Below are 14,405 nucleotides of genomic sequence, written 5' to 3'. Positions count from 1 at the left end.
AATGCTGAGCGACCATTGAAAAAGCCCTCACCAGATGGGTTGAAGTTAATAGTTACTCCAAGAAATTTGTTCGTTCACGTCATAATAGCCCGAAATACATTTATAACAATAATATTTCTGGACGCGAAAGATTATATTTTTCAGTAACTATTCTGATGAACACTTCCGTCAACATTCTATCGATAAGGAAAATAATGCAGCCAAAAAGGGCATTCGAATTTATAAAAAGAAATTGAATTTACTGACAGTGTAGAATAAACAGTAAAATAGGTGACGTAAATTATGGGTTTAAAAATCTGAAATCATTGTAGACTATAATTTTCGTTGTAGTTAGAGTTCCAAGACTGAATGTTCCAATTCGTCGAACAGATGACATATTGTATTCCTATGAGTGTTACTTTAAATGGTTAGAGTAAACTTAGAATAGTTATATCAGCGTTTGTGGCACTGAGCCAAAAATAAAACAGAGAGCTACGTGGCACACATTTTATTCGGAAATCTAAAAACCAACAGTCTTTCCGTGCATAAAATAATAACGTAATAAATAAATATTATTCTTTACCAAGACTGCGTCGTGTGAGATCACACAATAAATAACTTGGATGATGGCTGTATAGCACAGACATAACATTCATTCTAAAATATTTATGTAACTAATACTTCAATAATGCAGATCTAGTTGATATCTTCTTAATGTAGCCCTCGACAAACTTAGACAGAACAACCAGCGTTTCCAGCGTAATCACACACCCTCAGCTCGGCGTTGTATTGCAGGCCCGCTGGACACGGTATCAACCACGCAACACCGTTCTCGTCGCACTTGTAGAAGCTGTTACAGTCACTAGGATTTGGCAGCTGAGTGACGTCGTCTGGATTCCAAGGTGGACAGGTGGGAACATCTCCGGCTGGTTGCTGTGGGCTTTCGTCATTACCAGAGTCAGCATTTCCATTGTTCTGATCGCTGTCAGAGGATTCGCCACCAGATGGGTTACTTGGAGTAGCTGATGACGAACAACCAGCGTTCTGAGGGTAATCACAGACTCTCAGCTTGGCGTTGTACTCAAGTCCAGCTGGGCACGGTATGAGCCAAGGCACACCATTCTCGTCACACTTGTAGAAGGAGCTGCAGTCACTGGGATTAGGAAGCTGGGTGACGTCCTCCGGATTCCATGCTGGACAAGTAGGAACATCCTCGGTTGGTGGTTGTGGATTTGCGTCACTGCCTCCCTCTGAATTTCCGTCATCCTGCTCTCCCTCGGAAGGAGTATCATCAGAAGGGTTGCTTGGTGAGGACGACGTCGAACAACCAGCATTTTCCGGATAGTCACACACCCTTAGCTCTCCATTGTACTCCAGACCGGCTGGGCATGGAATAAGCCAGGCAACGCCGTTCTCGTCACATTTGTAGAAGCTGCTGCAATCCTTTGGATTGGGAAGCTGGGTGACATCCTCCGGATTCCATGCTGGGCAAGTGGGGACGTCATCGGAAGGTGGCGCAGGTGAAATTCCACCATCGTCTGAACCTCCACCAGTTTCATTGCCATCATCTGATCCCCCACCATTTCCGTTGTCGTCGTCACCAGGAGCAGACGAGGATGAGGAGCAGCCAGCTCTCTCTGGGAAGTAGCACACCCTCAGCTTCGGATTGAACTCGAGGTTTTCTGGGCACGGGATGACCGTTGCAACACCCGAAGGCTCGCACTGCAGGAAACTTCTACAGCTGTTTGGATTCGGAAATGGACCGGACGCTCCCTGGCATGTTGCACTCATCTGGAAGAAATTTAATGGTTATCAGCGCGCTCTGCTCATTAATTCGTATGCTCCAATTTACAGTACATGCATGTAAATCAATCGTGGAGATGATTTATCTCATTACTGAACGCCACTGAATATTGATAAAAATTACATCAAATATTAAGATCAATTTTAATCATCTTTTAGTTTTCAGTTGCAATTTCACTTCTCCCATACAGTAGAACCAGTTTCTATCCGCCGGCGCGGGTAAGTTCCTGAACAACCGATGGTGTCCCTATTGGTACTACAATGATGTCCAGTTCCTATACAGACATTGTTGCTAACACAATTTCAGAAACCTGAAGATGAGACAGATCGTACTGAATAGTACTGTATAAAAATGTACTAATTGTATACCTGAGATTGAAAATTAAGCGATTTATTTGGAAAGTTTGTAATATCACTACAGTTTCCTATTTCTGTCTTGACGAAAATGCCGGATATAATGAACTTTAATACACTTAGCATCCTCTGATTTATAGCATCTGATTATTTGAGAGTTTGGCCTAGGGAAATCTGTATGTGAGAAATGAACTAATTTCAATTTACGTGACGATCGATGACTGTGGGTGATTAAGTCAATGCAAAATGTCATACGTCGAGTATCTTAAAGGAGCCTACATTAGCCCATCGGTTATTAGATTCCAGTGTACTGGCTTCCATCAATAAGATGTAGATAGGCCGTATGACACAGTATTCTCTTAGTGTGTGTTATCTGATGGCTGATATAAAATTGTAAAGAAGTGTATATTCTCGAAATGACGCATTTACTTTTCCTTAACATAGGTATCATGTGTCACAGAAAATATATTATTCACAGAGAAAGAACGATATGCCCCAGTTTCGAAGGCGAATAACGTATTAACACTGCATTATCGATAACACAAGTCCATATGTAATTCACATTCTAGTGTGATACTTTGCCACTTCAAGCATATAACCGACCACTAGGCTTACTATGATTATGAATCTTATTTCAGTATCTAACAACAATTAAAATCCCGTGAGGCGTCTGTTATGAAAACGTTAACCAGACAAAGGGCTACATTTTTCCACATTGTTGCCCAAATTAGTGGCTATATGTATCAAAAGATTTTTCGAACGGGTTAGGAATTAATTTCGGAAAATCTTTTCTTTTATCATTTGTGTTGTGTGCATAGGAATTTGAGAGGAACTGAGTGAATGTCAAGCAGCTGGCCTTCTCAAGAGATGCTTCACTTGGTTACTAGATGAAACGGGTATGTAATCAGGTACTAGACAAGCAGTCACAGCGTGACGAAGTACACTATACACTCTGGTTATTGGTAGTGAACACTTACCACAATCGCTTTGTGGATGGAAGCTGCACTGTTGCATCCGATCAACGTCACCAGCACGGCTGTCACAAGAAGTGTCGGTCCTGAAAGAGTAACAAGGTTCTTATCTCTGCAATGGTACTAATACAACACGTATACTTAGGACTTTAAACAAAAAGGCACTAGAGACGTTACAAGCCTCGATTTTTCCTTATTGCTATGTTCTAACCATAACTGCTCACTCCTGAATATAAACTGCACATCTGCTCTATAATTATGCAGAAATAATGATGTATAAGTCCAGGTCTCTTCATATTTTTCATTCAGTCCAATTGAATGGGTTTCATTCCGATCTCGATTGTCTAACTATATTCTATGATAACTTCATAGAAAGATCAGCTGTTGACGTCACTCATTATAAGTTAGTTACTATGATTAATATGAAGAACTGAATCTGTGAGAGTGGACAGACGGTGTTGCTAGTCTAGTGGCAACCTTTATCAGCTGTACGTCAAAACCTCAAAGGTCCATGATACAAAGTCCAGCCGTTCTTGTCCTCCTAATGTCACGTTTTCTCTCAGCTTTGATGTCAACTATATACAATAAATGTCACACGTGTTTTACATAGGTAATATTCCAGACTATACAGCATTCCATTAATGGATCAATTGTTCTTGATCTATTTAAATCTTTGGAATAGTATTAATTACACAGATACACATTTCGTGTGTATCTAGTGTGTCAAGCGGGGTTAAAATCTCTTTCCTTGTATAACGGGAAATATAAGACAATATTGTACGTGAGAAGTAAAGTTGATTTTCAGATAAAGGATACGTTCTTATGACTGTACAACACGGAACGCAATGCAACACATTTTCGGATAGAGATTCAATGGAGAAGGAACTCCGCAGTGTCTAATGTAATGAAACTATCCTGACATTTCTATTAGATACAGGAACGTGAAGGAAACCCTAAGTCAGATGGAGCTTTGAATTTCCTTTCTCCCTAGTGGCAGTGCAGTGGCAGTGACTGCGACACCTAAAATTTTCTTTATGAAATGTTATTTGTAACTGCGACGGGTTTTCTACAATGTGTCTAGCTAGCCCTCTACATACCTGCAATACGAGCTGAGAAACTTACCCGTCATGTTGCTCTCGAGATGCTTTCCACAAAACTTGCCTTCATCTTACATTCCAACGACTTATATACATGTCACTTGTGACGCATCCCAACGTCAATCACAATAGTACGAACGTCAGTGGCACTGATAAGAAAGAAATGTACTTTTGTTGCAGGACAAAACATCTCTGATTTATCATGTCTTACCTGACGCAATTAATCCCTCTCTGACGACAAGCAAACACTTCTAACTTGACAGCAACTTGTTCAGAGCACTTAAGCGCTTGATTTGACGCACGCGGATGTTTGAGCAAGATATTAACGACATCTCTTCATTCAGTAAATGGGAAATACTTGCAATAGGCCACCAATGAATTTTGCTAGTCAGTGGGAGATACTGCTGAGGGCGTTCATTAAGACTTGTAGTAACATATCTGTCTGAAGTACTGAAATACCTAGAACAAATTTAAAAGGGCGTAAGCCTGATAATTAGTAAGATATTAGTAATAAGAAAGAGTGAGTTGTTTTACGTGGTACATGACTTCTGAAAATTTCTAAGAATACAGACGTATACCGGGTAAAACGTACGTTATGTTTTAATGGTGCTTACGAAGTCAGCATCTCTCGTTAAAAGTAAGGTGTCATCATCTTACAATGATGCCACATTTATTTTTCTTTTCGTCCGATTCAGCTATTTTGTCTTATACGAAAAACACAAAGCTTTGCAAGTCTGACAGTTTCAATTTATTTTGTTAACCGGTTTTCGGCTTACAAGTCCATCAGCTGTCTTTAACTTTAGGAAGCGATAGTCTGACGAAAACCAGTTAACAAAAAATCTTGGTACCACAACTTCATAATTATAAAATGAAACCACAAGATACTGCATGTTTATATTTAATTTATTTCGTTAATTATAAACGTGCACAATCTTGTGGTTTTCCTGTATATTATGAACTTGTTGTACCAAGAAACGATATAAACGTCAGTTAACATGAATGATATAATAATGTCAAAATATATCGTTTAAATACCCTCATATAATGCAATTCAATATAACCAATATCATGACTTCTGAAGATTTGTGCCAGCTCGGATTTGTAATCCGGATTTACTGCTTCTTATTCGCAGCAACAACATGACTTATACCAAACACTGAATACTGGAGGCTTAGAGCCATCACCGCAGACACTTTGTCTCGTCTGTGTGTGTGTGTGTGTGTGTGTGTGTGTGTGTGTGTGTGTGTGTGTGTGTGTGTATGTCGTAGGTCACAAAAATTGAATTTATATGATAATTCATAGCATAACGTGCTATTTAGAGAATAACCCTACATCAGTTCGCACAATGACTGAAGTCACCAATTTATTAATAAGCGATACTGACAGCATTTACAATCGGATCATCTCAGTGGAAAAGTAAAAGAGCCGTTGAGTCGTCCTAGTATGTGGATGCGTAATTTTAGAAGTTTGTAGCATGATTCTCATCTTTGAACGAGAATAATAAAAATTAGAAAGCGCAGTCCGTGTGATAATCATTCCAGATACAATTGGTTTCTACATATTCCTCACGGATTTTATTACACATCCCCATAAAGGTGCTACAGTGAATTTCTAGCAGTTACCGTTTTACATCAAACGGAATGTCCAGGAAAATCCTCGACCAGAAATCTACGGAGCACGCGTGATTTGAGCAGACAAAGAACATTGCTGCTGTTCGGCTCTCATCAAGAACAGTTCCTCCGCACAGTTCTTTCACAGGAGTAGAACCACCGAAACAGGTATGAGTCGATGCAGCCCAGAATGTATATGCCACCAACGGTTTTTTGAAATGTCTGTTTTCGTTTTCATGTCTTTTCTAAATACTATTCTACCACCGATATCTCGAAATTGAATTTTACATCTTTATATTAGCTCATAATATTTTGTTCAGGCTATCTTCTCTCATGTATTTACATTTAACACTAATTTAAGTTTAACATCGTTCTACGTATTGAGGCTTAGATTAGGTAGAAATAGTCATCGAAAGAACGCTGGCCGTTACGTACAAAAAAACTCTCATGAGACTAAATGCTTTCATGAATTACTCTTTATTCTATCTACTTCACTTAAACTAGAACGGTGTATTTCGAAATAACAAATTATACGAGTTTGCTTCAAATACTGAGTTCCAAATTTATAATATGTGCTCTTTTGGAACAGAACTAATGACGTCCTATCTTTATAAGAAGAAGCGGTACATATGATAACGCCCGTGACTTTGGACACGTTCGACCAGTGTAGTTTATTTCTACCCACAATCTTCTTCGACCTTCGAACAAATGACTGTGCACGATGCCTTATTCACTTTTCCCTGGCCTTACGCCGGATCTAGACAGTGTTCGGAAATTAATCTCCATTTAGCATTGTTTGTGATTGAGCGCTCCCTATCCCTATTCCTTCCTCCGCGGGTCGCAATCTGTGTACCCCGTTCATAGGCGCCTTTTGTTACACTATTTGAAAATGTGAGAATGCTTTCAAAATGTTCCGAGTCACCTAGTCGGATGTGGAAACCCTATAGAAAACGATATCCAGGCTGGCTGGTATATTGCCGTTAGACATCCGCCACGCGGATTCGATCCGAGGCCAGTGCTCATCCCCGAATCATGGATGCGGCATCCCGTCTCCGCGTGGCCTTCAAGGGGGGAAGGCAAAGCGCTAATATGTTTATCAGCATTATTAAGTGTTCGTCTATCTGCAAATCACTCTTCAAGCTGTCGAGAAGCCCGGAATGTTTTCCGCGATTTTCTCCGCTCTGCTTCGACGATCACTAATGCGCAAATTTCCCTAAGAACCTGAAACAAATGCAGCCAGGAATTGCCACTACGGAGCGTTGCGGTCGCAAATCATAATGAGGAGCACTTGACGTTCCGTGAACTGTAGCAGTTCAGCTTAGAGCGTGCAGCAACCACGACGGGCAGAATGTATGGCGTGCTTCATGATCACAATTACTACTATCACTAACCGTGTGAGGACGGCTGCTGTGTCGTAAAGCTTCTAAAAAAGGGCAGTGCAGCGCTGGTGATTCAAAAAAATTAAATTTTTTGGCGAAGAGTTTGAATTCCTGTTAGAAGTACTTATCACAGTCGCTGTAAGCGGTTGAAAGAAATGATAACGCAAAAAATGTCTAGAACTGTTGACAACAGAAATGCAAAGTTATTTGTGTGAAATTGATCGACGGTGTTTGAAGATGGCTAATTTAGATGCTTTGGAATAGAGGAAACAAGCAGAGGGTAAGTTTGTGAGAATATTGATATGAAAACCAAATAAAATTTTGGAGACGTCTATGTTATGTATTTTCTGGCATTGTGAGTTTTCTCTTATGCAGTAAGGTGGAAAAGGTGAAAAAAAAAAGATGTGGAAGTGCAATAAAAAATAAAGTACTCTCTAATAGGTAATTAATGATGCCTGTGAGTGATTTTTAAGTCTTCTTACCCTATTTTTCAGTCTTATGACCCTACGCACAACCACGACTCTCCTTTGACCACCGCAAAGCCCCATTAGAGGTCACACACCCTTGCTTGATCCTCCACTCCATTGGCTGTAGCTGTGAGGACGCAGAACGTGTGTCACAGACAGCAGCTAGCTGCACACGGCACACCATACATTAGACTGGTCTGATGCAGCCCTCATCGAATTCCTCTCACGTGCGTACCTCTTCATCCCAGAGTAGCACTTGCAACCCAAGTCCCCAATTATTTCCTGGGTGTATTCCAATCTCCATCTCCCGCTGCAGGTTTTACCCATTACAGCTCCCCCAAGTATGATGGAAGTTACTCCCTGATGGCTTAACACGTGTCTTATCATCCTATCCTTTCTTTTGTCAGTGTTTTCCACATACTCCTTTCCTCTTCGTTTCTGCGCAGAACCTTGTCATTCCTTATCAGTTCACCTAATTTTCTAAATTAGTCTGTAGCACCACATCTCGAACGCTTCGTTTCTCTTCGGTTCCGTTTTTTCCACAGTCCATGTATCACTACCATAGAATGCTGTGCTCCAAACGTACATTCCCATAAATGTGTTCCTCGTATTAACGCCTGTGCTTGATATTAGTAGACTTCTTCTGGCCAGGAATGCACTTTCTGCCATTGCTAGTCTACTTTCGATGTCCTCCTTCCTCTGTCTGTCATTGGTTATTTTACTGCCTAGGTAGCAGATTTCCTTAATTTCATCTACTTCAAAAAAAATGGTTCAAATGGCTCTGAGCACTATGGGACTTAACTGCTACGGTCATCAGTCCCCTAGAACTTAGAACTACTTAAACCTAACTAACCTAAGGACAGCACACAACACCCAGCCATCACGAGGCAGAGAAAATCCCTGACCCCGCCGGGAATCGAACCCGGGAACCCGGGCGTGGGAAGCGAGAACGCTACCGCACGACCACGAGATGCGGGCTTTCATCTACTTCGTTACCATCAATCCTGAAGTTAAGTTTCGCGCTGTTCTCATTTCTGCTACTTCTCATTACTTTCGTCTTTCTTGGATTTACTCTCGATCCATGTTCTGTACTCATTATACTGTTCTTTCCATTCGAGATATCACGTAATTCTTCTTTACTTTCACTCAGGACTGCAATGTGATCAGCGAATCGTAGTACTGGTATCCTTTCACCTTGAATTTTAATTCCACTTCTGAACCAACTACAACTAAGTCACTAATTTCGGTCACTTCAGGTAACTTCAATAAAATATTCATATTTATTCATGTAAGTCCAACTGAGGTTGATAACCTTACAACAAATAAGTACCAATATGAGTTGGTTCTCACAACTATGCTTTCGTATTCTGCAGTTCATAATTGTAAAAACATTTTCATATAGTTGTTTAAGTAGTCAAGTACTAGTGGCGAATGTCATGACTTTTAAATTTGGTCCTACTGTTCTTCAAAGATGCTTACAAGGGGAACGCCCCATCGCACTCTCTTAACCCTTATTTACTGGTAAGAGGGTCCAGTGGACTGAAGGCAGGTCAAGCGCGAAAACTGGAAGAAGGTGTACTTTAAAAAAAAAAAAAAGAACACAGTGAAGGGCCAAGGAGAAGAAGTGCAATATGGAACAGCGTGTGCAAGCTCTGGCGTCGTGTTTACGATGCTGGACTACCAAACAGGAAAACCGTATTGAAACCTTCATTGTGCAATTTTTTTTTCGCTGTTCGCTTTATTCAAATTTGTGTCTGTGTAAGGTGTAACTCAGGAACCTATAGCGACAGTTGATTCTGCACAAGTACTCTATTAGCAGCCAAAAGGAATCGGCTTTCGGATGGGAACATTTGATGACAAGGTGATAAGTTAACGAAATGACTCAATTGAAAACACCTCTGATGTGTTATACACGATAGTAGTGATAGTAAGTGTGTCACATGATAGGAATCTCTTACCAATGCATGTAATTTGTACGACTGGTAAGTGAGTGAGATAAGCCTCCTCGTCTGGTATATGTGTTCGTTTGAATGTGATCACACCGAACGAAATGATGAAAACACATAAGCTGCAAAAAATGAACGTGACAGTTTCACAATCACACAGTTTCTCTCTGCCCTGTCAAAAAATACGTTTTTTTAAATGTTTGTGAAGCAGGTAGAGTTTATAAAAGTATCAAATGTCCAGTCAAATGTCTATTTGACTATGTCAGTCACACTCACACTCTGCTTCGTCATTTCAATTTAGACGACATTCATGTGTTTCCTCAAGAATTTTATTACACCAAGACCAACTGGTATTGGTTTTCGCGCTGTCACCATACATCACCTCTAACAGAGATTCCACATCCTTCTTCTTAGTTACTTTTATAGCACGGTCACGTGGAACACGTTGTAAAGCGTTTGAAAAACATTTGATAGATGACCATGAGGAGGAAAATAAACTTTTAAGTATATCTTTGAAATCTAGAGTTATCGGTTGATTTCACTGTACCATTGGGCACTTCACGACGAACAGGTGTTCTTTCCACCAGCGGCTGTCCGTCCCTCATCCCACTTTCCTTTTCCTTCCTCAAGAAAATTCTGAAAATGTGTGTGTGAAATCTTATGGGACTTAACTGCTAAGGTCATCAGTCCCTAATCTTACACACTACTTAACCTAAATTATCCTAAGGACAAACACACACACCCATGCCCGAGGGAGGACTCGAACCTCCGCCGGGACCGGCCGCATAGTCCATGACTGAAGCGCCCAAGACCGCTCGGCTAATCCCTCGCGGCAAAAAATTCTCTTCTTGGCATTAATTATGTCGACGATCCTGACGATAAACTTTTTTGTGTCTACTGGGGCCAGTAACCTCCATGTTTTCTCACTTTTCTACAGATTGGTAGATACTGTAGTATTCTTACTTGGTGCTGAATGTGGGCTGCTGTTTCAATAATTTCCTGTCCCTGCAACACTGTCGTATGCCCTTGGACAGCAAACCTAACGACAGTTTCTTTGATGTTTTCACTGACAGTGCACAGGAAGTTCGTCAAGGTGTGTATGAAAGATTTTTTTTTGTTTTGATCTGGGCGCTCATTAAAACACAGTCTTTATGTGTGAACATTTTCAGTCCAACCATTTGCGTTTGAAATTTGAAAATTCAAAAGGCTGAAGATATTTCAATGGCACCCCGTTGACTTCCTTCCTCACTCCAGGTACAAAATGCTGGATCTCTTGCATCTGAACCAACGACACAAACACAGTATAAAAATGCTTACTGGATGTGGGCTTTGGAGAGGGGTTGTACCTGCTGTAAGTCAAACCAGAAGGTTAACGCATCATCTTCATTCTCCGCTACGAATTTGTGAAATACGTAGTTCTTATTCTGTAGATTCATTTTTCTAGCATAAGTTTCTGGATGACTGATAGTTCTTTTTTAGGTTCAGCCTATATTTATTTCATTTTAAGATCTATATCATAGCAATAGCAGCACACATCAGTAGCAGGGGGAATAATCCCTGAATTGTACTCATTGGTTGCACTTAACAGACAAACGATTTTGTAAATTTTCTAGTCTCCTATCAGATAATCCATTTTTCATCTCAAAACACAACTTCTCAACATCTGCGCAGGTGACTGCAGTAAATATGAAACACACAACAACTGTAGTCAGCGTTTCCTTTGCAATAAAATTGTAGCCTTGTTGGGTTTTTGAAATGTTTCTATGTTCTTCAAGATCTAGATATTTCGTTAACTCTATTTTCCACTCTTCTCTAAGTAATATACCACATTTCCTTGGTCTCCTTCCCAGTCATAGCACTGCATCATCCTCAGTTTTCACTGACTTCATCAAAGGCTAATCTAGCTGGAAAATCACTTCTGGAAGAAAACCGAACTCGGGCCGAATGAAAGTTAATTCATATTCAACTTTCGAAGATTTGGCAAGTTTCCTTGCCGCTACTACTGAAGACAGTTCATTCTCTAGAGAGATGGCCACTTGCTTTACACACGGAAAACTACTGCTGAAATACGTGTCTAACATCTCGTTTCATTGGATGAGGGGCAGAGTTTTAAATGTCTAAATCCTTGATGGGACTTTCACAGAGGTGCTAATACTAAAAAACAACTTGTCAATATCTGGAGCAAGTTTCGTATCTTTTATCACATCCTATGAAGATGTTGCGCTATGCAGGTCACATGAAGCATATTTAGAAATAGTTTTAAAGTTCAGATAGGATTTTCCAAGTATGGTGCAGTGCGTGAGCTGAAAAGAAATTCATTGCAATATGGAATTTATTTATGTCACAGTAACTGAAATGAGTCGATGATTAACTGAGCTGTAGTGGAATTGTTAACGTTTTTCATACAGTGATACGCAAGCACGAATGCTTTAATTGTTTCACATTCTGAAGGATATGATTATCCAGCAAACAAATAGCCAACACAAAAACCCATATAATCTGTTTCCAGGTCGATGTTAATGCAGATATGATTATGTTTTACGTCGTTTCTATTGATTTTCATTAATTCATCGAAACATTCATTAAAGTAATGTTGTCATTGTCATGATTCACTGTACCCAAATTCATCCATATAGTTCTCCAAAAATTATTTTCAAGTAGCGACCTATAGATTCCACAAAGACATTCAGGCATCAATAAAAGTTTTAAATAATTCGAATGGAAATTTTGATTTTCAGATCCATGATTCAGTTGGAAGCAAAGAAATATTATTCCCAGTTCAAACGATTCCATTGGCTCTGAGCACTATGGGACTTAACATCTGAGGTCTTCAGTCCCCTAGACTTAGAACTACTTAAACCTAACTAACCTAAGGACAGCACACACATCCATGCCCCAGGTAGGATTCGAACCTGCGAGCGTAGCAGCAGCGCGGTTGCGGACTGAAGCGCCTAGAACCACTCGGCCACAACGACCGGCTCTTCCCAGTAGCTTTGTAATGCTCATTTTCGTGTTTGACTTTGTATTGCGTATCAAACCGGGGACCTAGAAACGACGGAAAGGCTTCGTCCCGCCGCAGCCCGCAGTGGTTCACAACCCCACAACAGGCCACGCCATTCCACTCACCTCACTTCCGCCCCGCACCGAACCCACTCGTATTTGCTCTCTTTCGACTAGTGCCGGCTTGGGTGGCCGAGCGGTTCTAGGAGCTACATTCTGGAACCGCGCGACCGCTATGGTCGCAGGTTCGAATCGTGTCTCGGGCATTGATGTGCGTGATGTCCTTAGGTTAGTTAAATTTAAGTAGTTCTAAGTTCTAGGGGACTAATGACTTCAGAAGTTAACTCCGGTAGTGCTCAGAGTCATTTGAACCATTTCTTTCGACCAGTACATGCTATCCTCAGTTCGAACCATCATCAGGTCACCCCTAATACATGTTTCCTTAATAAGCCGAGGCATCTCAGAAAGTTGAGCTCCTTTGCACCTCAGAATTTGATGATGGCTATTATACTGCAAGGCCAAATAGGTTTGGAAGTCTAGTATGTGCAGCCACAGTGTACTGCAGCCAAATGTAGTCGCAGTTATAGCTACTAGTTTTAAACACTTTTCCATCATATGTATTTTGGGTTCCGTCAATTCGTTCTAAGTGGCCAAACTAGCTCATTCTAAATTCCCCAAATCCATTTCAGCAAACAGAATTTCGCTGAACATATTATTACATACAATTACATGTTTTTCATACTAAGCTTTCTTCACACTGTGTTACATCACCAGAATCTGTTTTTTGTTTCCACTGAGCCATATTATTTTTTGCATGTCAGTCAATGCTTGACTTAAATTTAGAAAGCTGCTAAATAGCCTCAGGTCCTTAGCATATATTTCTACACGTTTGTCAGCCATTAAGTCTTTGCCTGCTTTCAAAATATTTATGGAGTTAGGAAACTGCTGGTCCAGTTTACAAACTTGTAACATGCACGAGGTTCCCGAATGAGTGTTTCGTGACATTTTACATAATTTCCATTGCGATACACCTACCGATTTATTTGAAGCTGCCTCAGAGACCCAAGACAACTTTACCCCTACGGGACTTTGGCACTGTTTCGTGATTGGTATATATTCAACAATTCTTAATTTCTTCTCAATCTCTCTTCAGTTTTGTTTCTTCACTTTACTGCTCCAAGATTAATTATACATGAGCTGCAGCGAAACTGACTACGCAAAGATATACGTAGTCACGTCGGACTGACTGCGCTACCTGTTGTTAGGGGCAGCAACCTGAACGAGCAACCGAGAAACCTGAGGCTTGCTAAAACTCAAGTTGGCCTACTTTAACAAATGTGCTTCGATACACATGTGTCTCTGCTGCGGCAGGCTGAATGGAGGATTTGTACATCTCCAGCTCTCCCACGACTGGTTTCTCTACCTGTCCCAGCGTGCAGTGCCACTTATATCAGAAAAATTACCAAACAAACACCGGCCGAAGAACCCAAGACAAAAACTAACAGGCAGTTCGTCGGCGATAAAGATCTGTTCGACATTTCTGCAGACAACATTTACCCTTTGTATATTATGTATATGTGAATAATATGTACATTAAAAGACAATACGCCCAACATCTGTCCTAAAGTTTATTAGAGTGTTATGAAAAAAAATGAAGTAAAGTGATCCAATACTTCTCCAAGTATTTACTTTGCTTTCCCATGTATATATAAATGGGAAAATTGGTAGGAAAAGTTCGGAATGATTTCTGACCGACGTACATCTAATTTTTACACAGTATTCTTCCAAACATATACAAG

General features: G+C 40.5%; 1 protein-coding gene across 1 annotated transcript; it reads right to left on the bottom strand.

Moving 5' to 3' along the window:
- Positions 1–487: 487 nt before the first annotated feature.
- LOC126191164 (protein obstructor-E-like) lies at positions 488–4,249 on the bottom strand. Its single transcript, XM_049931936.1, has 3 exons — positions 4,230–4,249; positions 3,114–3,193; positions 488–1,770 (listed from the first exon to the last, which is right to left on the bottom strand). Exons 1-3 carry the CDS (start codon positions 4,234–4,236, stop codon positions 712–714), a joined length of 1,146 nt encoding a protein of 381 aa, XP_049787893.1. The 5' UTR covers positions 4,237–4,249; the 3' UTR covers positions 488–711.
- Positions 4,250–14,405: the final 10,156 nt, after the last annotated feature.

Source organism: Schistocerca cancellata, chromosome 6 (assembly GCF_023864275.1).
Source record: "Schistocerca cancellata isolate TAMUIC-IGC-003103 chromosome 6, iqSchCanc2.1, whole genome shotgun sequence".
Classification (NCBI taxonomy): Eukaryota; Metazoa; Arthropoda; class Insecta; order Orthoptera; family Acrididae; genus Schistocerca; species Schistocerca cancellata.
The sequence above is the reverse complement of the archived record's forward strand: the minus strand, read 5'-3'. Positions and strand labels throughout refer to the sequence as shown.

Excerpts from the sequence above, each read along its gene's own strand:
- LOC126191164 (XM_049931936.1), bottom strand. Across the intron at positions 1,771-3,113 it reads CCATCCACAAAGCGATTGTG|ATGAGTGCAACATGCCAGGG; the intron begins GTAAGTGTTCAC and ends AATTTCTTCCAG.